The 25182-nt window shown below is 39.3% G+C and overlaps 1 protein-coding gene across 4 annotated transcripts in view; it reads left to right on the top strand.

Moving 5' to 3' along the window:
• The first annotated feature begins 2959 nt into the window (after positions 1 to 2959).
• The window catches only part of LOC117417072 (fibroblast growth factor 12), a 38740-nt gene continuing 16517 nt past the window's right edge, over positions 2960 to 25182 (top strand). Inside the window, exons 1-2 of one of the 4 annotated variants that reach the window (XM_034028789.3) lie at positions 18872 to 20208; positions 21357 to 21407. In XM_034028789.3, the coding sequence (XP_033884680.1) occupies positions 20004 to 20208; positions 21357 to 21407 (256 nt within the window). In that variant the 5' untranslated portion in view covers positions 18872 to 20003. Of the gene's footprint in view, positions 2980 to 6766; positions 7071 to 18871; positions 20209 to 21356; positions 21408 to 25182 lie in introns of those variants that run through there. The other 3 variants (XM_034028794.3, XM_034028792.3, XM_034028791.3) reach the window with 3 other exon arrangements.

Genomic DNA, 25182 nt, shown 5'->3' with positions numbered 1-25182 from the left:
TAGCGGAGATGTATATTATATCTGTCTAGGAATGATTCAACATGATTCTGTGAGCTTCAGTTTGGGTTAGCGGAGATGTATATTATATCTGTCTAGGAATGATTCAACATGATTCTGTGAGCTTCAGTCTGGGTTAGCTGAGATGTATATTATATCTGTCTAGGAATGATTCAACATGATTCTGTGAGCTTCAGTCTGGGTTAGCTGAGATGTATATTATATCTGTCTAGGAATGATTCAACATGATTCTGTGAGCTTCAGTCTGGGTTAGCTGAGATGTATATTATATCTGTCTAGGAATGATTCAACATGATTCTGTGAGCTTCAGTCTGGGTTAGCTGAGATGTATATTATATCTGTCTAGGAATGATTCAACATGATTCTGTGAGCTTCAGTTTGGGTTAGCGGAGATGTATATTATATCTGTCTAGGAATGATTCAACATGATTCTGTGAGCTTCAGTTTGGGTTAGCGGAGATGTATATAATATACATGATTCTGTGAGCTTCAGTTTGGGTTAGCGGAGATGTATATAATATACATGATTCTGTGAGCTTCAGTCTGGGTTAGCTGAGATGTATATTATATCTCTCTAAGAACGATTCAACATGATTGCTCAGGAGTCTTTAACCGTTTAACCCTTGCTGTGCTGTGTATTTTCAGTTAGGATCACTATTATTTTTACTGTCCACTTTTCTGCTCCCAGAGTTGTTTTGGAACCCTTGATATCAGTAGCCAGGGTATATATCAACCCAACAACCTGAGAAGCAATGCACAATGTATATAGAGAAAGCAGCCTGAGCCTTTCATTAGCATTGACTTCTAGAGGAAACCACAGCTCTGACACAGCAATACCAGTGTCAGATGAAAATAAAACTCCTCCCCTCGCTTGCTAAAGTGACAGCAGTATATGTAATAATGAGGCCCACTCATTGCATTGATCCTCATCCCTCGTGGCTTGGTGTGCAATCTCAGCTCTGTCATAGTCATGCAGAAACCCTGAGGACTTTCACACTAATGGCAGCAGCATCCCTTCATGCAGAAACCCTGAGGACTTTCACACTAATGGCAGCAGCATCCCTTCATGCAGAAACCCTGAGGACTTTCACACTAATGGCAGCAGCATCCCTTCATGCAGAAACCCTGAGGACTTTCACACTAATGGCAGCAGCATCCCTTCATGCAGAAACCCTGAGGACTTTCACACTAATGGCAGCAGCATCCCTTCATGCAGAAACCCTGAGGACTTTCACACTAATGGCAGCAGCATCCCTTCATGCAGAAACCCTGAGGACTTTCACACTAATGGCAGCAGCATTCCTTCATGCAGAAACCCTGAGGACTTTCACACTAATGGCAGCAGCATTCCTTCATGTTTTGCACTGTTTGCTAGAAGCGAGTATTGAAATCGTTCTGCAGGTACACTGCTGAGCGGGCTGTGCTCTACAGTATTGTGGAGAGAAATTAACTCATGTTCAGGACTCACCTTTACTGAAAAGGAGGTTTATAAAAATCAGTCTCAGCTCAGGATTATATACCTGTCTGTTTGTTAAATTATATATATATATATATATATATATATATATATATATATATATATATATATATATATATAAATATGCTCTTCCGCTTGATAAAGAAATGAAAGGTTGGAATCGATATAATTGACTATCTCGGTTTGTTCAAATATATAAAATGATATATTAAAATAAATGTGCTTACGTTAAGTCTACATTATACACTTGATTAATAAACAGCAGGGGGTGGAATATATTTGAACAAACTGAGTCAGTCCTTGACAGACCAGGAAGTTTTCTTCTTTATGTTTCCCATGGTTTCCTCACTCACTGCATCCTCCTCATGTTGATTGTGAGATTCCCTGTGTTTGGTTGCATTTCCCATCTTTCTTTTTGTTTGAACTCCCCTGCTTTCCCTGTGACTGGCCCTGCCCTGCCCTGGCTCTGTCTACATGTCGGGGAGCCTTGCTCCTGTGACTGGCCCTGCCCTGCCCTGGCTCTGTCTACATGTCGGGGAGCCTTGCTCCTGTGACTGGCCCTGCCCTGCCCTTGCTCTGTCTACATGTCGGGGTGCCTTCCTGTTTGTGTCACGCACACACCCTGTTTAACAGCTACCCTGGACTGCAGCAGATCGGATGATCTCTGCAGCAAACTGAAAATAGCAAGGGCTGCAGCAATTCATATCTCCATGAAAATAGCAAGGGCTGCAGCAATTCATATCTCCATGAAAATTGCAAAGGCTGCAGCAATTCATATCTCCATGTTGATGATCGGCTGGTGAAACAAAATGCACATTAAATCTCACTGAATCAAGCAGAGCATATCTTTCAACCCTCTCTCTCTCTCTCTCTCTCTCTCTCTCTCTCTCTCTCTCTCTCTCTCTCTCTCTCTCTCTCTCTCTCTCATCCTGTAGCACAGAGCAGGGTGAGCAGCTGAGTTGAAAGGGTCTTTCAGATATGTAATATTGTTCGCTTCCAGACCAGCTCAGTTCAGTGATAACTCGTTCGCGGATCTCTCCCCCATGACTATTCTAATAGCACCTAGAGCATGGCAGGGTTTCATTAGAATTGTAGAGATTAATTGAGATCACACATGTTGTACTTCTCTTCTCTGCCAATTAGATTAGTGTTAGGCAGAGACAGACAATTTCATAATTAATTATACAGAATGTATGTTTTTACATTTTAGATCATAGCTATGTGTTTATCCACTTATTACATTTAGTTACTCAGTGACTAGGTGGGATAGCATTCTTAATTTTACTGTGAAAAAGGCTTTCTGCAATCGGGACAATGCAGCCTCTGTTTAACCAGGAGCTGGGCAGGAATAATGCAGCCTCTGTTTAACCAGGAGCTGGGCAGGAATAATGCAGCATGTGAATCCAACTCTTCTCTCAGGGGCTAGAGGAAACAATGACATGAGCTCCACAGTCCACACCAAACTCCACAGTCCACAATAACAGGTAAATAGAAGGATATTTCAACATTTGCATTTTAAGTTTGAAAGAATGTTGCTTAGGCCTAATTCGGAGGGTGCCAAATGGTTCATGAAATGACACACACATTGTACCAAAAACCTAGATGGCTGTGCAGTTATGTTGCCATACACCATATAGCATCCAACAGATTACAGAAGATACAGTACATTAGTGTGTCACATGCATTGTAAAGTATATGCATGCCAGAAACCTACCAGACAACATACTCTTTACATGGGCTTTGTTTTAGGATGATATAACTACACAGGCAATGCCGACTTTATCAGTTAATATGTCCGTTTATTTTTCTCTGTCTTTTTGTATTGGTTATCCCTGCAATGGCTATCTGTCGTGGCTGGAGAATTATGTCTATTTCCCTAGCAGTAGAATCAATGGAATTTGTGTAAAGTGAGCAAGGGTGCACTGTGTGGGTGAGTCGGCAATAAGTTCTCATTTTCTTTAATTATTCCTGGTCTGTTAGAAGCAATTAGCTTCTAGGCTCCCGCAGCACCACGAAATGCAGAGAAGAAAACAACATTTGAAAGTATTTACAGTTAGTTTATATTTGTTTCTCAAAGTCAGAGTATATTCAGTTCGAGTAGAGGACAATATTTGAAGATTAAACTAAGTGTATGTTAAACGAGCGCCTCTTACAGAAACCTCAGGGTTTTTTGTTTTCTTTAAATGGTAGCCTTTAATTTATTGCAGAGAATTTAACTTCTGTGAGTTAATGAGTTCCTGTCCTTTTTGCCGAAGGACTCACCATTTTGAACTCTGGTCAGGTGACCTGGTACACACTTGACTGGACTCGAATCAATGATAAATTACATTTTGTTGCTTGTGTAGAAATTAAATTATTCCTGTAGTGCGAATTTGTGAAAGAATGAAAATATTGATTATTCTTATCTTTTTCATGCACTTTTCTTTCTTGTCAATGTTTTAATTTTCATGTAATGCTAATATGGGGGAATGAGTGTCGAGAATGAGTAATGCCTGGGATAGATTAAGGGAATCGAGGGACATTATTAATATGTTTTGTGTCTATTATTATTAGTTTATTTAGCAGACACCTTTATCCAAGGTGACTTACAGAGACTAAGGTGTGTGAACTATGCATCAGCTGCAGAGTCACTTACAATTACGTCTCACCCGAAAGACGGAGCACAAGGAGGTTAAGTGACTTACTCAGGGTCACACAATGAGTCAGTGGCTGAGGTGGGATTTGAACCGGGGACCTCCTGGTTACAAGTTCTTTTCTTTAACCACTGGACCACACAGCCTCCTATCTGTGTTTCCTTATACACATAACCTTGGGTGGTTATACTGTCAGACTGCGCGAGGACTGATCATTACGGTCGCTGACTGGCAGATTGTCCAATCTTTCAGCTGCTACATTGATCAAGGTGAACAGCTTGATATGGGTCTCTTATTACAATGCACATCTTAAATAGTGTGTGCAGATTATAGACAGTTTGCATGTGCCTTTTTCATTCTTAGGTAAAGAGTGTAGATGTTCAGATATTACAGTATAATAAGGAATTGTCTTTTCTCTGGCGCAATGAAGACTACTGATCGTGAGAAGCGCGAGTCACAGAATGAAGAAGACGCAGAACACAGTGAGTACCACTCGTCTACTGTAACGTTTTCTATTCAAAACAATGACATCGGTAGTTTAAAGAAGTCAATGAAAAGCTACAAATCAAGACTGTGCGTATGGTTAGGGTTGCGGTATTTCATCAGCCCCAAATGGACCAGTGCATCTTGCACTAGTGAACGAGCACGTACGTTGGCTACATTACTTACAGCATCGTTGCTTCCATGCAACCACTAGCAAAGATTACTGGTCTTCTTAGTCCCTGCAGCATATTGGATGTTTGCATGACCAAATGGATATTTACAACATGCATTGCTCAAAGTCTTACAGTATAAACTGTGCAGGGTGTTCTACAGACCTGCAGATAGATGCCTGGTGGAAAAGTCCTTTTGAAATCCTTTTTGGGAATCCTTGCAACAGTCCTATTGAAGACACCGACTAAATAAAAACAAACAATGTGCTCTGAAGAGGACCACTTTCCCTACTTTGTACAGTTAACAAAAGAGTGTATTGAAATGCAGAGAGTATTTATAGATGTCCCGTCACATGGCAGCTGTTTCTTTTTGTTACAATGCGAGTCCATGATCATGGGCCTTCAAATAGGAACACAGTACAAGTGGGTGTGAAGTTTCTGTGAATCCCTTTAGCCACATCAGCTATGTGTTTGCATAGCCCCATCATGGTCTGTATCTGATACTTGCTAGATAAGAAGCCTCTGGCGGGACCCCGTTGTTACCACCTGTCCACTGCTGTCTCTCATGGAGAACACACACAGCAGAGCAGCTAGGGTTGAATGCTGCAGCGTTATGGACACCAGGGTCGGGTGCTCACTTGTAGATGGATTTCCCCCACATTTGTTCCCAGTCCCTCCAAACATTTCAAATCCAGTTTCTGATTCAGCTAAAACAATGTCCTTTAGGATCACTACTTGTAATTGATATTCATATGTAGGATGTGGCTTTAGTTTGTGACCTTGCACACTCTTTTCACTCCTTTGGTCTGCGTTGCTTTACAGTAGTTTATTTAATATGTTGAATTTAAATCAAGGGAAGTAATGTTAACACTTTACAATGCATTAGTAAGACCTCATCTAGAATATTGTGTTCAGTTCTGGTCACCTCGTTACAAAAAGGATATTGATTCAAGCATTCAAAATTCTAAAAGGTATTGACAATGTCGACCCAGGGGACTTTTTCGACCTCAAAAAAGAAACAAGGACCAGGGGTCAAAATGGAGATTAGATAAAGGGGCATTCAGAACAGAAAATAGGAGGCACTTTTTTACACAGAGAATTGTGAGGGTCTGGAACCAACTCCCCAGTAATGTTGTTGAAGCTGTCTGTAGATAGGCTTTGCCTTCCATACTGTATGAGTTCATGACTGATACGCTCTGATCAGGATAGAATACATGTGGTATTCTATGTGGTGCGAATGAACTGTATGCTCCACAATGTCTTCCTGCATATTCGCATAGATATTCATTCTACCCAACTTGACCTCGTCTGCTATTTGCCGTGCACGTGTTTATACCTTAACAGTTCTATAGCCTTATGGGCTGAAGCTAATCAATTAAGCATCTATCCCTGCATGGACATGTATCTTAGCATTGCACAAATGAACTGCGCAGTTCACATAATTATCTGCAAAAGTAGTATTAACTCGTTGAAATATGTTGGAAACAATATGAAGAACGACGTGATGAAAGCACTTCCGTTTTGCAGCGTATTGCTTTACACATGAAATGAAACCCGTCTACCTTCTTTAGTTGTGCGGTGAATGTGATATATCTTTTTATGCGGGTCCATTGTCTTGTTCTGTAATAATGCTGCCTTCTCGCTTCCACTAGCCCCTCATTGAGCTCATATCGCGATAGGCGGATCTATCGAATCTGTATAAGTCTTCGTTAAATTCTTCCCCCATTGAATACATCAAAGCATGCTTTTAAAATTAACATATGGTATTCCTGGTGGGCTCTTGTCGGTCCCATTGCTTTTCATATATGCTGTGAATGGTAAATAATCAATGACTGTATTCCAGAAATGATCGAGTCATTTACCCTGCAGAGAGCAGGCTATACGTGCGCGCAGAACAAGCCTGCGCAGCATGTCTGCTTGTAAAATAAGGTATCTGCTCGTGAAAAGACATTCTGACGTCCTTGCGCAGAGCCTTGCTCCAGCTCAGTCTGTTTTGGCAAATTGCCTTCATTGTAAAGTCTCAAGATGTCACGGTTAAGCATTTTAAACCCTTGATCTATGTTTTTTTTTTTTTAATTGTGAAATCCGAATTCTTGAATGCTGCGGGCGAGCTGACGTAGCCATGTTTGAATAACCGCGGTGTTATATATAGTATTAAGGTTCATTGAATTAGGGTGGGCAACACAAAAACACAATCAATGAAGATTCTGAGGCTGTTCCTGCAGAAAGGAGAGCGTATGCTGCAGTGTCTGTGTGGACAGCGCTCGAAACTGACTAAGAGCCCAAGTGGTAAGACACGTTATTTAATGTGCTTTCTCTCTGAATACGAGAACAGTCGCATTCCGCGCTGGGGTTTGAGCGACTGCTTCGCTGTTTTGCTTTGTTAAAATTGTATTGTAGTTCTTTCTTTTTTATTTTTAACACGGAATTGTTTCGTTTTTAGGGCCACTGATGGGCCTGCATGCGTTTAGAATAGATACCTACTATAATGTTAAGTTTCATTCCACATGGTGTCAGTCCGGGGGTTTGTTTTATTGAGCTTTGAATTTGCTTTCTTTTCTTTCTTTCTTTCTTTCTTTCTTTCTTTCTTTCTTTCTTTCTTTAGACCGCTACTGTATAGTGTAGCAGGATGTGGAAGTACTTACATCTTCTGTATAAAGATCGAGTACAGCCCAAACTGAGAAACATTTGACATCGCTGCTATAAAAGCAAAATACAACTAAGAACTACACAGAACATGTCGCGATATTATTATTATTATTATTATTATTATTATTATTATTATTATTATTATTATCAGACCTTCCTACTAAACCTGACTCAGGATGATTATTTCAGGACCTTGGACGGAGACACTGGACTTTTAAATTAGTAGAGCAAATAAAGACACACTACTGCACTTCCTTATCAATCGTGTAAATACTTAGTTACACATTCGCCCTGCTTACCATATTTAATGCTTATATTTTCAAAATACGTCGTTCGTTTTTTTTATTATTATATTTATTTAAGTAAGCAGTTCTGGGTGTATTAGTATTGCATTTTTTATTTATTTTTTATCTGTGGTATTTGTTTGATGCATTTGGATCATTGGCCTATGAAAGGTTAAGAGAGTGAACGTGCGAACAGCACGCATGCGTTCATTGAATCAGTTATTATGGGTTAAGAGCGTCACTTGTGTCAAGCTCTATCTTGAGAATGTAGTAAACATGTGGATCAGCCCGCACTTATTACAGACAGCCACTGGAGTGTTCTTTCAACTGCACTGGAACTCGGGTCCAGCCACGCAGTACTCCGCCAAACCTTCAATTACTGTCTAGCATAAACTAGCAGGAAACAATTGATTTGTTATAAAAATCATCTTTAAAAGGCCACAGGGGATAGCTATAATTTAATAGTAACTGCAGCTTGCTTCTGTAAAAATAAATAAATAGATTAACTTCAATGCAGTCTGCACACAATAGCATCCAGCACAGGGGCTCCAAGCAGGTCACAGTGCTTTTGAAATCTGCATTGCTTTGCAGTGCACATGTAGGCAACTGCAGTGCACACAGGAGCCCTGTGCATTTAAAATGTATGATGACAGAATGATTTAAACTGGGGAATGATTACTCTTAAACTTGTATCTATATTCTTAGTTCATAGCAAATAGTACTAATGCAATTCTGACTAGAAATGACACATTGCCCAAGTGGATAGCATTAAAACGAATTTGAAATAAAAATGAGGTTGGGGCTTATTGTTCTAACTTGTGTCTATGGAGTCTGTAGAAGGTTTGAAATGATAAATGCAGAGGGAAGACATATGTGTAACCCAAGAAGAATGGCCTAGATTGCCTGGATCTCCCCTGATAAATGTGTCTATTTTTATGTGTTGCTGCCCTTATAACCACACAGAATTAGGACAACTCGGCTTGTTCAATAGCAATTACCTGGGAGTTTCCTAGACTGCGTAAAATGACAGGAGCAATCATTACAGTGTATATATTGTGTAGATACTGTATTCATTGCAGTGTATATATTGTGTAGATACTAGATATACTTATTTCACCTTCCACAAGGTGTCCTCAGCTGTAGCTACTTCAGACTGCAGTAGTTACATTTAGCAGGTGAAACTGTTCCAATGGCTACTGCAGTGTCTTTACATGTTCATTCCACTCATACCCCTTGAATAAATGATTTGAACTCACAGCTTCCTAACTCTAAAGCAAGAACCATACCAGATGAAGTAAAGAAAGATTTCCATCTATCTATCCTGCTGGATTCCTCTCCCGCTATCATCCTTTTCAATCTGCCTTGTTGGGTAAATCATTTATTTAAAAAGGTTAGGCTTTGTTTAAGTTCATTCAAAAGCCACTCCAGTGTCTCTATCTGTTTTAATAGATTCAATTAAGATGTGTATGCATTAAAGTTTCATGAAAAATAAATCCACTATACTTAACAAAAAGCCATTTTTAATTATTCTAGAACTACTTAGTTACAGTATACTGTTAGCAACTTCTAATAAATATCATATGAATGCTGGTATTGAAATTTAAAATGTTATTTTAATCTGTAACTTATTGTTTTGTTTCTTCTCTGTTATTTTCATATTCAAAATACACACACGCACGCACGCACGCACACACACACACACACACGCATGTAAACCCATTTGGTAATGTGCTGATTGTCCAGCAGGAGGCTTGGTCTAATACAGAATGCAGGTGTAATGTGCTGAGTGCTGTGTTTGGGTTATTGTGCAAACTGATTTATGTATTTCAGATGTCAAGCACCCACTATTATGAACTATTATTATTATTATTATTATTTATTTCTTAGCAGATGCCCTTATCCAGGGCGACTTACAATCGTAAGCAAATACATTTCAAGTGTTACAATACAAGTAATACAATAAGAGCAAGAAATACAATAACTTTTGTTCAAGCAAAGTACAAGTGTGACAAACCACAATTCAATAATACAGCAGATAATAGCGATAGTTACATCAGGATATGATTAAATAGTGATAGTTACATCAGGATATGATTAAATACAAAACACTACAGGTTAAACACTTGGCAGATTACAGTATTCTGAAGTACAGGGTTAAATGCAGTAAAATAGGGGGCAGATAAGAGCAAAATAAAGCACATTTAAATGAAGGGTGATAGTGTCCCAGGATACAAACAGAGGAGTTCTACAGGTGCTGTTTGAAGAGGTGAGTCTTAAGGAGGCGCCGGAATGTGGTCAGGGACTGGGCAGTCCTGACATCTGTAGGAAGGTCATTCCACCACTGCGGAGCAAGGGTGGAGAAGGAGCGGGCTCTGGAGGCAGGGGAGCATAGCGGAGGTAGAGCCAGTCTTCTAGTGCAGGCGGAGCGGAGAGGTTGAGTGGGGGTGTAGGGAGAGATGAGGGTCTGGAGGTAGCTGGGTGCAGTCTGGTCAAGGCATCTGTAGGCTAGTACAAGAGTCTTGAACTGGATGCGAGCGGTGATCGGGAGCCAGTGGAGTGAGCGGAGTAGTGGAGTAGCATGGGCGAAGCGAGGCAGAGAGAACACCAGGCGGGCAGCAGAGTTCTGGATGAGCTGGAGCGGATGGGTGGCGGACGCAGGGAGGCCAGCCAGGAGGGAGTTGCAGTAGTCTAGGCGGGAGAGTACCAGGGCCTGGACCAGGAGCTGGGTAGCGTAGTTGGTGAGGAAGGGTCGGATTCTTCGGATGTTGCTCAGGAAGAATCGGCAAGTGCGTGCCAGAGTGGAGATGTGCTGGGAATAAGAGAGGCAAGGGTCCAGGGTGACTCCAAGGTTCTTAGCGGAGGAAGAGGGAGAGAGTGTGGCAGATTCCAGAGGAACAGAGATAGAGAGGTCAGAGGAGGGGGAGGAGGAGGGAAAGAAAAGGAGGTCAGATTTGAACTCTGATAAGACTTTGCTTCTACCCATTTCACAGGCAGTTATTAATAGCTAATGCTTCTGTCTTCTATACAAAACAGTACATCTCCTCTGCCTCAGATTGTCTCCTAGTTTATTCCCAGGAGGTCCTGATACAGGTTAGGATGACATCACTCCACAGGCACCTTCTGACAGTCCCTTATATAGTGTAGTGTAGGTTAGCATTGTATTGAGAGTCACCTCCCAACTCTAACCTAGTCTCAGTGCATGATTGTCCAAAAGCAGAAAGACAGGAATGAAAGATGGAGACCTCCAAGGACAAATGTACTTCGAATTTCCAGTTTCTCTTTGATATTACTATCTTTACAATTCTTAATCTATATATTCTTTCTTCAGCAAGTCTGCATTTTAAAATCAAATGTCCTTTTGTGAAAAACACTGATTCCAATTCTAAATGATAGACAACAGAATTACATTATTATTATTATTATTATTATTATTATTATTATTATTATTATTTCTAAGTTGTTTATTGTGTGCATTTTTCCTTTCTGAAAAAAAGTGATGATTTGGTGTAAATAGCATTTCTTATATACAGCGGTGTACAATAAAGAGAAGTGCCGAGCTGTTTGCTTAAATTATAACAGCAATTATAACTATATACAACACCTTCTCAGTGACACATACCCTACTGATAAACAACAGCAATTATAACTATATACAACACCTTCTCAGTGACACATACCCTGCTGATAAACAACAGCAACAGAATATAGACTGTCAAATTGTAATGTTGAGGAAATATTATTTTGCTTCATAAATATTTCAATAGAAAATGTTTCAGTTAGTTATTACAGTAGCTAGGGCATGCAACTCAGAAACAGGAACAGACATGAATCATTTAAAACATTTTGTGAAGCACAGGCAGCGATGATGCATAGTCCACTTCATTAGTAAATCCTTTTCATCTCTGCATTATTAGTTGGGTCAAAGAGGTGCTACTGTATGCTACACAGTATTATTTATTGTATGTATCCTGAATGTTATATGGCTAGCAGTTCATCTCTATGGATCTAGATGGATTGCTGTGTGATCCCCAGAGCAGTAAACTCTAGGAATCTTTGGGGAGTCACAGACCAGCATGAAACTCATCATCTCTGTTCAATCCCAGGCATCCGGTGAAACTGACCATGTTTTCTGTTTATGATCTTGGAATTGAAACACCTTCACTAACGCTAGATGGCAGTGCTGCTTTGTGAGCAATGTCAAAAAACAAGCTTGCCACATACTTTCAACAGCAGGATAGGTGCTTGGGATGGCACCAACACCTTTCAAGAATGCCCTTCATTTCTGAATGTACAATAAACTGGCGATTGGCACATAATTGTAAAGGCTAGCCTCTGTGTATTCAGTAATGCACCATCAGCCTCCACAGGAGTGGCAGTGAACATTCTTCACCACATACATCACATCACATTATGTCTTTCACCTAATAATAATAATAATAATAATAATAATAATAATAATAATAATAATAATAATAATAATAATAATAATACATTTTATTTATAGAGCGCTTTTTTCAGATCCAAAGCACTGTACAAGAACAATAAAACATACCATATACAAAGGTACAGATAAAATATCAGTTCAATAAAACAAATCAAAAGTTAAAATAAATCAGCAAAAGCTATCATAAAAGGTGTGTCTTTAAGCAAGATTTAAAAATATCCACAGACTCAGAATCTCGAGATCTGGGCAGCATGTTCCACAGTCGCGGGGGCTTTCAGGTAAGGAGCAGAATTTTGGAGTCAATCCAATACTTCACAGGGAGCCAGTGCAGTTTATACAGTACAGGTGTTATGTGCTCACAAGAAGAGGTATGAGGCCTATTGAGTACTTTAGCAGAACCCCCAGTTAAAAGAGCATTGCAGTAGTGCAATCCTGAGGAGAGGAAGGCATGAATTAATTGCTCAGCAGAAGATGAGGACAGAAATGATCTTAACCAGGCAATGTTACGCAGATGAAAGAATGACACTATATTTCTAACATGAGCTTCAAATGATAAGGTGGAATCAAAAATGATACCCAAGTTTCGCAATTGAGGTGAAGCTCTAATGTCAGTGCCTTCCACAGCCAAGCTAAATTCAATAACCTTGAGCAGCAGGTGTTGGGAGCCAATTAGCATAACCTCAGTCTTGTCACAATTTAACTTTAAGAAATGAAGCTGCATCCAGTGCTTGATATCAGACAGATAACTGAGTAGAGTGTTAGCCACATCAGTGTTGGGTTTAGTGTGTAGGTACATCTGGGTGTCGTCAGCATACAAATGAAAGCCAAGACCATGAAGTCGAATAATCTGGCCAAGTGGAAGCATGTATATACTAAATATTTCCGGTCCATTGTCGGACTGGGTCTGACATTGCAATTATTCCTTACAGGTCCTTTGTCGGACTGGGTCTGACATCATTATAGTAATGCAAAAAACGTGTTTCTAGTCGTTTTTTCTCCAGAAAAAGACAAGAAAACCATTCAATTGCCGAGTGGGAGCGACAAGAGCCGAGACAAGTCGAAAAAAAAAAAAATAATAATAAAAAGCGTATCTCATGAATAGTCATACATGGTATCTGGTATCAGATAACGGGGCGGGTCGTAAGTAAACAAGTTGGCTGACTGAATCAGCGCACAGAAAACACAGACATTTGCAGAGCTTTTTTGAGATGTTATAGTAATAAAATAATGACTTGGATCGCATTATTGAGGAGTTTGGTGATAAAACGAGTGATCCGGAGATGATCGATTGGTATGTACGACTATTATTATTATTATTATTATTATTATTATTATTATTATTATTATTATTATTATTATTATTATTTATTTCTTACATAGGTAAACGCTATAGCAAACGAAAGGGTGGGGCGGGGCTGGAGATGCTTAGTGAGTGCTTTGTTGAAATGCAGGGTCATTTAAACCCGTCTGACTGTGGAAAAAAATACTTTTAAACAGCGCGTCTAAAATTAACTACATGTGTGAAAATTAATTAGACCTGACGTGCCTGACACGTGATTAATAAATGGACCGCAAAGGGCTAATGGTCCCAGAACAGAGCCCTGGGGGGTACCTTGAGTAACTGGGGCAGTATCAGATTTAAAAAAAAATTGCTTCCTATTTGACATATATGATTCCATGTGAAGTTTTTTTAATAAGGAAAAAAAGTTTTTGTCAGTCTTTCAAAATAGAGACAGTTCTAATATGCTTACCATTGTGGTCGAGTAGGGGAGGACAGGTGTTTGCTGCAGGACTACATCCCCCAGAATGCCATTGGGCTACAGCTGAGCCAGAATTGGAATCACCTGGCTCTAATTTAATGAGTGACACCTGCCTGGGATTAAGCAGGCAGGTGTATAAAAGCAGGTCAGAAGTGTTTGGTCTTGGGTCTGTGTGAAGGTTAATGTCTGGGTGAAACCTGTGTGGGGAAAACGCAAAGGATACTGTGTGAACCTGGGTGTGCATGTAAAACGTGTATACTGTATGTAACAAGTGTTTCTGTTGAACTGGTAAACGGCTTAGCCATCCGTCTTAGTTATGAATTGGTAAAAGTTGAGTTAGTGCTCCCAATTGGAGTTAGGCTTTTGTTTTGTTTCTTTATTATTTGTTGTAAATAATGAAAGTGTGCAGAAAAGCGCTAAACTGCAGTTCTTGTGCAGCACTATAGACCCCCCATGCTTTGGTTGCTGGACAGAGATGGCTGCTCTATAGTTTTTTCACTGATATGTTTGAATAAGAAGCTAAACAATTATAAGAGATGGTCTGTTCCATCTCATGTAGTTTTACCGAATGGCAGCTCTCTTGTTCCAGTACCAAAGTATTGAAACAGGGCGTTCTAATAACATTTTCATCTCTTCCATCAAGAACACTGTGAGATGTTGAGCTGCTCCTTCATGCCTTGGTTAGTTCAAGTTCGGAGTTCTGTGCATTGGATTACTGTACTGTAGGGATGGTATATTTAATAAAGCACTCTGTGATGCCTTCATGAAGGGCACTATAAAAATGTAAGCTTGCACTGTATTGTATTGCATGATAAAACTCCCTTCATGCAAAATCCTCCATTTCTTAAGTATTTGTTTCTGCAGTAGATCGCAACAGTGGCATGTTGCACCATATCTTGCGCCTTCTGCAATTTGCTGTACATTTGGCTGTTTCTTTATGTCACCACTGGTAGGCAACAGACCTTAAGGAATGCAAGTAGAATTTACTGCAAAGCCCAACATTGTGTTAGATAGCAATACACCCATGACACCAAAACACAGACTTAGAATGCAGGAGGTCTGTATTTAAATTGTCTGAACCCATTCATATCTATCTATCTATCTATGCCATGGTATTTGGTTCTTCCTGGGCAATAGCATAACCTTTTCCGAAACAGGATTATTGTTCTGTTTGCCATTTGTTTATATAATACTGCTGTAACATCAAGTGGAATGCCAATAGAAAATCCCTTTATTCATCCTACTGCTATTTGATTGAGTTACAGCTGGCTTAGTTTTAACAGCACTGTACAGCAATGTGTCTTTTCATCAGCTTCCCTTTCAGTTAAGCTCATAACTCTATGAAGTCCCGAGGGCACCTTCTTATCTAAATTTTCAGCTGTTCCCGTTTCTCTTCCCTTACTCGCTCTCTTTATTTCTGTCCGACTGCGTTTACCAAAATCAGTTCAACTAGAAAAGAGATTGATTGAAATTTGCATTCCTTAGTATGCCTGTGCCCAGCGGAACTCAAGCCACATCTCTGAAAAGTCATGTGACCAAGAATAGCTGTCCACCATAATCTTACTGTATGTGACCATTGAGAGGACAGGTTTAAAAGCAGATTATCAGGTATGCTGAATAATGTTTTGCTTTGTTTCATTATTAGTGCACTAATGAATACATATCTTGACTCAATGAGTATTGCACACCATCCCTTGAAACTCATCTGGAATGACAACCTTGAAGGATCATTATTTTTGTAAGCAGCTCTGGGGCTCATGGTACCATAGTATTAGATGTTTCCTGATGTATTTTTATACACAATGACATTCTGAAATATGACTATTTCTAAGTGGACTACATCTTGTGTAAAATAAATAAATAAATACAAATTAAATCATTTTTTAAAAGACAATGAGGTTAGAAACAGAAACAAGAAGTTAATGCATCTCCTAGATGCTCCCCTCATATTCAATTCAGATGCATCTAATTATGATTTCTGACAGGCAAGAGGTTTTTCGTGTACTTTGAAGTCTTTACATAGAAGACCTGAATGTATTTCTTTTCTTTTCCCATGGTGCTGTTATGTAAGTGAGCAATATTGCATGATAATCCAATAACAGCTGTGGCACGCCATTCTCACAGTGCATAGTGCTGAGCCTTCAAGGCTTTCCCATGCAAATTGGATTCACAGTGTTTTGATAACATGCAGATCTTTGAATTCCCTATGCACAGTTCCAGCAGGAACCCTTCAACCTCAAGCAAAGTGAAAAGAGGAGATGCTGCTGAGTATGTTCTGAATAAAGGCATTGCTGGAGCATTGCACAGTGTTAATATTAAAATATATGGCAGCTGTGTCTTAAGGGTCACACGTGACTTCCCGTACACATTCTTTTTCTTTTTTTAATGTTTATTTAAATAGCGTTCTTAAAAACCGTCTGCTAAGAAATAAATTAATAATAATATGACCCCCCTATCCAATATAACCCCCCTAGCCAATATGAAACCTCTAGTCAATATGAACCCTCTATCCAATATGAACCCTCTATCCAATATGAACCCCCTAGCCAATATGAAACCCCTAGTCAATATGAACCCTCTATCCAATATGAACCCCCCATTCCAATATGAACCCCCTAGTCAATATGAACCCCCTAGCCAATATGAACCCCCTATCCAATATGAACCTCCTAGCAAATATGAAACCCCTAGTCAATATGAACCCTCTATCCAATATGAACCCTCTATCCAATATGAACCCCCTAGCCAATATGAAACCCCTAGTCAATATGAACCCTCTATCCAATATGAACCCCCTATCCAATATGAACCCCCTAGTCAATATGAACCCCCTATCCAATATGAACCCCCTATCCAATATGAACCCCCTAGTCAATATGAACCCCCTAGCCAATATGAACCCCCTATCCAATATGAACCCCCTAGCAAATATGAAACCCCTAGTCAATATGAACCCCCTATCCAATATGAACCCTCTATCCAATATGAACCCCATATCCAATATGAAACCCCAAGTCAATATGAACCCTCTGTCCAATATAAACCCCCTATCCAATATGACAAAATTAAATAAAGTCTAAGCCATTTTTTAAATTTATTTAACAGCATTATAATGCACAATAAAACACAACAGTCTAAGTTTTACATCAATAGCTCATTGGGCACATACATAATGTTATTTACATTTTAAATAGTGAGCAGATAGGTTTGTTGATTATTTAAGTAGTTTTGTTCCTTGGGATAACAAATTACTGAGCTCAAGTCATGTGATTTCATAAAAACGCCAGGTGCTCAGTGTTTGGTATTTGAGTTGAGTTAAAATTGCCAAAATGAGTTGAATAAGAATCTGTATAAATAGCCATTTGAAAAGACATGATTTTAAATAACACAAGAATAGCAAAGGACGACAGCTTGAGTAATGAAGATCGCCTGGTTGCTATCGCCATGATTGAAGGCGGCCTGTCTGTGAGAGAAGTTGCCCAGAGAATGAGATGTTCTGCTTCAACAATCAGCAGACTAGTCCAGAGAAACCAGGAAACTGGCTCTGTGAGGGACAGGCCACGTCCTGGAAGGTAGAGGGTCACCACACCAGTTGATCCATCTGCGTAATCGTTTTCAGTGACTACAGCACGAGAAATTCCAGGAAGAAATAACCTGTGCATCAGCAGATTGACTGTAGCTCGCTAGCTGCATGAAAATGATTTGCAAGCTTGGAGGCCGTTCAGTGGTAACATGTTGACAGCTGAGAGGTGAAATCGCCATCTTCTGTGGGCCAGAGAAGAGCTGAGGTGGTGGCAGAGAGATTGGTGGAGTGTTTTATTCACAGATGAAGGCCGTTTTGTGAAACCTAATCACCAGTAACATCCACAGGAGACAACCGCGACCAGCCAACCATCACCAGCTGGCTGCAGCTGCACAGGAAGAGTAGTGGACCATCCCACAGCACTCTGGATAGGCTAATCAGGTCTATGCGTCGACACTGCCAGGATTGTGTTAATGCTCAAGGAGGTCATACCCGATACTAACTTTGTAATGTTTTCATTTTGACAGTGTGTCACGTTTCATACTGAAAACTTATCATGATTCTTTGGTCTGTATGTTTGTTTACATTCTCTGTTATTTTGTTTGATATCTATGTTTAAAATATTTGATTAAATCCATTAGACCTGACTGTTGTGTTTCTTTTGTGCATCAGTATATTACCATATCTAGTAATGTGCATCAAAAACTCCTACATAAAGCTAAGTGATCTAAAAAAGAATGCATTTAATTACAGCAGACGTGTATCTGGGGATGGTAGTGAGCTCAGAGGAAAATAAACAATGGAATCACGTTTCCATGATTTAATTCATATTAGAAATCTGGCATATATATATATCACATTTCAATTAGTAATCATTTAATATTTAATATTAATAATAATTATTATAATAAAAGGTTTATCAAATAAATACCACACACACACACACACACACACACACACACACACACACACACACACACACACACACACATACCTGTGTGTGTGTGTGTAGTACTAATACACCCAGAATATAGTACTGTTTTTATAAATACGTCTTTTAAAAAAAGACATATTTTGAACATATAAACTTATGGAATATAGTAAACAGGGTGAATCAGTAACTAAATATGTACACAATTGATAAGGAAGTTTATTTGGAATCAGTTGCATAACATTTCGTTTTGCAGAATTGGATTGAATAACCCACTCAGATGTACTTTCAGCAGCCAAATCTCCACTCTTATAGAGTGACAGTTTATGAGGAGGCAAAGACAGACAGACAGACTGATTTAATGTAGAGGGACAGATGTGAGCTGCGGTTCGTATGCCCGCCCTCTCTCTCTCTCTCTCTCTCTCTCTCTCTCTCTCTCTCTCTCTCTGAGAATCCCTCATCCGAACCTTAATCACGTAGGATTGCGTAGAGATACAGGGAGCTGCAAGCTATTCACTGGCTGAGCAACCAGGAGAGAGAGCAACACAGACCAAAAGGCTACCAAACTGCTCTGGAAAAAAATCATCGCTCTTTGTTACTATGGATTACACGTTTCTGTTTAAAGAGATTTTAGGTTTGATGTTGTTAACTTGGTTATATAACAGTGCTAATCAATTTGAATGAAGGAATCGCTACGTTGCTGTTTCTGCACCTAAATCTTTTCTCCATCATTTTGAACGTGCTCAGTGCCACTGGCTGGGAATTTATTCACTGATAAAGCAGTTGAAGCTTCCCTGAGATTGCCCTGCCGAGAGAGCCACTGAATTTGCTGGGCGTGCGAGGCTGCGGCGTTTCTACCGCGTCTCGATTGGGTTTTTGCTTTTAATAAAGAAATTGGAAGTTTTTAGAAACAAGCACAAAGTTATGGAGACCCCTGGACTTTGGATACGAATTCCAGTTTCAAACAGAGAGAAAGGCTTAAAGTATCTATGCCGGCTGCAATACATAGAAAGAGCTCCGTAATAGAAATGAGCCCTGCCATGTCAGTCTGCTAATCTGTGATGCTCTGTAAAACACTCAGTTTGAATCGCTTGGGAAACCCGTGCTGTGAAGAGACGAGCTATTTCAGCAAGTGAATGTTAGACTGTGACTGTCTGCGATTCTGTTTTACTGCAGTACATTTTTCTTCCTTTTTTTCTATTTCTATTGCAGTTGTATAGTACTTATTATCGGTCCTAAACACAAGTAAAGCCATTTCCGTGATATCTTTGAAGGAGCGGAGACCCGGCAGGAGTGCTCTGAATCGTTTGATACATTATCAGGATCACTTTGATTTTCCTGGAAAGTATTCGATTGTTTTTTTCCTTTTACAGATGTTACAGCATCACCTGAATTGAAGCTTTCCTCTATACCTGGAGATAAGAAATGTTGTTCTCTCAATCACGACAATTTAGTGGACTTACTGTTGGCTCTAAATGAATACTGTTTCTTCCACTGTGATCTTCATGACTCGGTATCACTACCGTTAAAATTACATTCCAGCGGATAGCGCAGACCTCTTTCCTGAGGTGCATTTGCTCAGTTGCTGCGGCCCACTCTCAGAACAGCGTTTAGCGCTTAGTGTGGGGGAGATGGCAGCTGCACTTGCCAGCTCCCTGATCCGACAAAAACGACAGGCTAGGGAATCCAACAGCGACCGCGTTTCAACCTCCAAACGCCGCCCGAGCCCCAGCAAAGATGGGCGAAACCTTTGTGGGAGACACGTATTAAGCGTTTTCAGCAAGGTGCGCTTCTGCAGCGGCAAGAAAAAACCAGTCCGGCGGAGACCACCTGCAGGTCAGTAACACTACGCGTTATCATTCAGATTGAACCAATAAATGCCATATCAAAACTCTTAGGACCACCACAGAGACGCGACCCTTGATTCCACTGCAGGCAACAGATCGCTTGTACTGTTAGAAAGTAAATTCTGAAGGGAATCGCAAAATCATATAACCAGTGTTGCGCTTGTAATCGTCTCTTATCTTAGTATTTACAAAGCAATCCAGGGCTGTAGTAGCGCTATATTCTTCTCCTGTATTATTATTATTATTATTATTATTATTATTATTATTATTATTATTATTATTATTATTAGACCTTCCTAATAAATTTCAGTGTGCTTATTCCAGGACCTTGGACAGATACATTGGTCTTTGCATTTATATGGAAATACATTATTGCTATTATTATTTCGTACTGACTGCTAAAAACAAGATAGTCCCCCTGTTTACACAAATGTGTGCATTTTCTATATTCATATTCTAATATAGATTATTCTTGTGCATTTTCTATATTCAGATTCTAATATAGATTATTCTTGTGCTTTTTCTATATTCATATTCTAATATAGATTATTCTTGTCCAATATTAATTTCTTAATATGAAGACTCCCCTTTCAAACAGCCAAATGAATACATGCTTTTTCTGTATATGTATTAATACAATTATTACTACAGGGCAGATCACCCAGTCTGTTTAATGTTCAGTAAAATAGGGGCTTCAAAAAAATCCCCCAAATATCCCCAGGTACCATCATTTTGATATGTAAGGGTTTCTATCAATGCAATTAAATAGACGTCAGTTCAGCTCTGAACTAGCTTGCACCTACTGTAATTCATTTGTTAAAATGGGGCCCTGTATGTACGTGCTGCCTTTTTGAACACTGAAAGTATTTTATTACTGCAGATCAAGTTTAAATCACTCCTGTAAATCACTCATTTCTTAATCAGTATTGTCTGCTTGGTATCTTCATTATCCTAATGGGTAAGTACTGCTTGGCAAATACACAAATAGGACTGGGCACTATATAGCAATGTCTGTATTGGAAGATGAGAAATCCACCACAAGCATTGATGTCATTAAGTGCTTTAGTAAATAATCCGCCCACCATCGCCTGATTTGTCTGATCTTTCGGATTGTGTGTTTTTCTTTTCTCCCATGAGATGCCTCCTCTAACCTTCAAGTGCACGTTGCACATAAGAGGAGCAGGCTAGGTCAGTAGCACAGTATCAATGTCTGCATCATGCTAATCAGCCACTCCATCTCTCACCCTAATCAGTCTATGAGAAGATTTATTAGACGATCTTCAGACCACAGTTGCCTTTGATTTAGAGGGAGGCCCCTGAATAAATCACATATTCTGTGACAATTGTAAGGCCTTTTTTAAAGTATTTATTCAAACGTTTAACAAACAAACAAGAATTAGCACCAATACATACTATGGCAATGTGAGTTCAAGCAGTCACTGTATATCGTGTAACACATGTGTTAGCAGCCACTGTGTATCATCTAATACATGTATTATCCAGTGACGTCTTGGTTAATAATGTCCCTCCATAGACTGAGCTAGGTGTGAATGAAATCTTGAATACTGTAGGTCTCAATGTAGTGACACATTCCTGTGTTATCTTCCAAACAATGTCATATTCTCTGCAGTGTATTCAGTGAAATTGTTTCATTCACGCATTCCATTATCACAATCCAATGTTTTAACATTCTGAGATATTGGGGGGAAAATGTTACCTGAGAAGATCAGGTTCTACGTGATGCAATAAAATAAAAAGAAGAACAGCGGTTTCTATACCTCAGTATTTCTCTTTATGGTTCTGCAAACTATTTTTTTACAATATTCTACTGCTGAGGGCTCAGTTAGGCTGTTAAGAATGCTCTGGTACTGCAGCTGACAAACTCAACCACACTTCTCTCTTCTTGCCACAGCAATAGTCTTTTAGATATGAATGCTGTAGACTTGGTGTAGCTCTAGCCTGAATACAGAACAATACTCTTTATTTTGCAATGCTATTTGGAAATAGCATTGCAAAAGGATTCTCCAATAGAAACAGTAAACATGATCATGATGATTTTCTCTGGACATCACACTCTTTTTTTTTCTTCCTCCACAGAATGTTAAATTGGAAGTTTTTTTTAACTCCATCTAAAAACCTCACTGAACTGCCATTTTCTTTGAAATCAACAATCCCCATTTGTGTCTGTATGATGGTGCTCCTCTCATGAGTTCATGAATATGATAAAGAGTGCTCACAATGCGCCATTATGGGCATTTGTTTTGCACAAGGGAGACCCATTTTCTGTGTTTTATACACTTTGTAAAAAATATCATCTACTCATAGTTAATATATAATACATATATAAAGGCTATAATGTTTAATAAAATAGCACATACATGATTTGAAATACTATTGCAGCATGTATGACTTGATGACATTTCTTGATCACCACTATTGATCTGATTTGATCAGTACAATGGAAACCTACCAGAATTGACTTGAATATATATATATATATATATATATATATATATATATATATATATATATATATATATATATATATATATGTTTTCCACCTTTCTATTATTTTTAATTTTTTCTCAATGGTGGTCAAGGCAGTTGCATCATGAAGCTACTCTTGAGCCACATCATCATGTGTGTTTTATTTTTATCAATTTGTATCAATTTCCTTCCATTTGTTTTTTTGAAACGCATCAAAGCACACACAGTTACTGATTAAAAAGTGACCCCTTAGCAGCTGAAATGTCAGAGAATAACCCACTTGCATGTTTCGATGGCAGGCATTTTATTTGTAGGACACATCTCCAGTAATGTCCCTTTATCTATCTATAAAAAACAAATTGATGAAAGGATAAAGTTGGCTTTACTCTTTTACCAGGTCACTGAATCGTCAATAGAAAAGGCTGATTTGTCAGCACTTGAACCTTGTCATCTACAGTAGTTACCTTACAGACTGATATAAATCAAGCAGAATTATTAAAGTGCACATCATTAAGCCTTCTGTGTTGTGGTTTTCCATGCTGTCATTGGGCCAGGTTTAAGATGGGTCTGATTTTTACAGGAAGGCAACCCTGCAGTCACAACACAACACCTGCCGGTAGGTACTCAGAGTAGTAGTGTCCAAGAACACAAACACTGGGCACAATTATCTGTGTGTACAATGTAATAAGTGCATCTTTTATATCACCTTTGAATCTCTGTCTGTTGTAAACACACACAGATAGTTTCCTGGATGGATTCTGTACAATAAATCCTTTCTATGTATAAATACCATGTATGCAGTGAGGCAGGTATCAGCAATCAGACAGATCCCACAGCGTGGGTAGTTCTTGTTATACAATGCAGAGAGTTTGCCTCACTACTGTGTGGGCAGGCATGCATTGTGTCTGGGTATTGAGGAGAAGCAGAGTAGACACCAACACAATGAAGGAATTCCTTGCCAGTCGAACTAAAGTGATGGCAACAGTCACCCTCTATGGCAGCAGGACATTGCAAACAAATGCAGGCATGAGCCAGACTTCAGTGTAAAAATGGATTAATCAGGCCAATACTGCTTTGTTAAAGATGATTCAATGTGTTTAAGTTGTACTGTGCAACTCTGGTGAAGAGAGTGCAGGGATATGCATGCTTCCCCCTAAAAAACTGCAAGATGCTTCAATGAAAGAGAGCAATTGTATTGAATCAATGCTGGAGCAGGTCAGTATGTGGATGCTAACACGATTAGAAAAGCAGGCAGACCATCAAACAGTATTATTCCCATGTTCTATAGTAGCATCCCATGTTCTATAGCATTATACAAGTCATAAAAGGGGCATGAGGACAGAGGCTGCCTAACTGGAGGGTCTGTATTCAGACTGCAAATCCAAGCAGCCCTGAAGGAGTTTGCAAACAGCTGAAGGATAGGTAGAGTTGAAAGTAACTTGTGACAATAGCATCAGAGGAGTGTGACATTTGAAGAACATCAGTGAATGCATGCAATAACACAGGCACAATCAACAGTGTACAACAAGTTTTGCTGGATGTATTTTCCCCAATACTTAGGATGAGGACAGTTCATTAGAAGTCCCTCACTGTGGTGAATGCATGCTATCCCAGGCAGTGATCCAGTGTGCAGTGCCGAGATGGCTGCAGTTCGTTCTAGTGGCAGTTGACTTTCTGGTATTGGAATATTCCTTCCTTTCGTACTTGCTGTAGCAGTAAGAAGTGCTGCATAAATCAGTACAGTATTGTTATAGCAAAACCGAATACCTTTGATTGGTGAAGGTAAAAAAAGAATAATTAACATGGGTTTTACTTGACTGCTCCCCCAGTATAGCGTGTATTTTTTGAAAGGCACTTTTTAGTGATACAGTGTATTTGATGTGTTATAGACGCTTTGTGACATACGTTTTATTTAAGCCATGCTGCCTGATTTAAAGAAGTTGGTTAGAGGTTTTAATAATGTATAGCCTTTTGCCACTTACAAAAATGAACTAGAGGTCTTGCCCAGTGTTGACCAATGTTGCCTTGGATGGGCTGTTTCTGGTCTCCTGTCCATCACTAAACTAAGCATGGCAGGGACATGGGAATCAAACCATTAAGAAGCACACAACTCTGACAGTGGATAGTCAATGGGCAAGGAGGCACAATTCTGATGTTGGTTGCAATACCCATGCATGTATATCTTGATTGTCTTTATTGTCTGTAATTGCAGGTTAAACAATAAGACTCATGCAATTAGTATATTGTGCTCAGTGCAGATTTATGAATGCTTGTATAATTATTACAGACCATAGTGCAATTGTGCACAAGCCTGAGTGCCTTCACAATGATTACAACTTGTATCAAAGTGATGCATTAACAGTATGTAGGTTGCATATGTAATCCATCCTGTGATGGATATCAGTGTAGCTCTAATTACCAGTAAATATGTGTCATTGTTGGGTAATGAGAGTTTTGGAGATATTTGAATGGCCCT

Source organism: Acipenser ruthenus, chromosome 12, assembly GCF_902713425.1.
Source record: "Acipenser ruthenus chromosome 12, fAciRut3.2 maternal haplotype, whole genome shotgun sequence".
In the NCBI taxonomy this organism is placed as follows: Eukaryota; Metazoa; Chordata; class Actinopteri; order Acipenseriformes; family Acipenseridae; genus Acipenser; species Acipenser ruthenus.
This window is presented reverse-complemented; position numbering and strand designations above follow the sequence as displayed.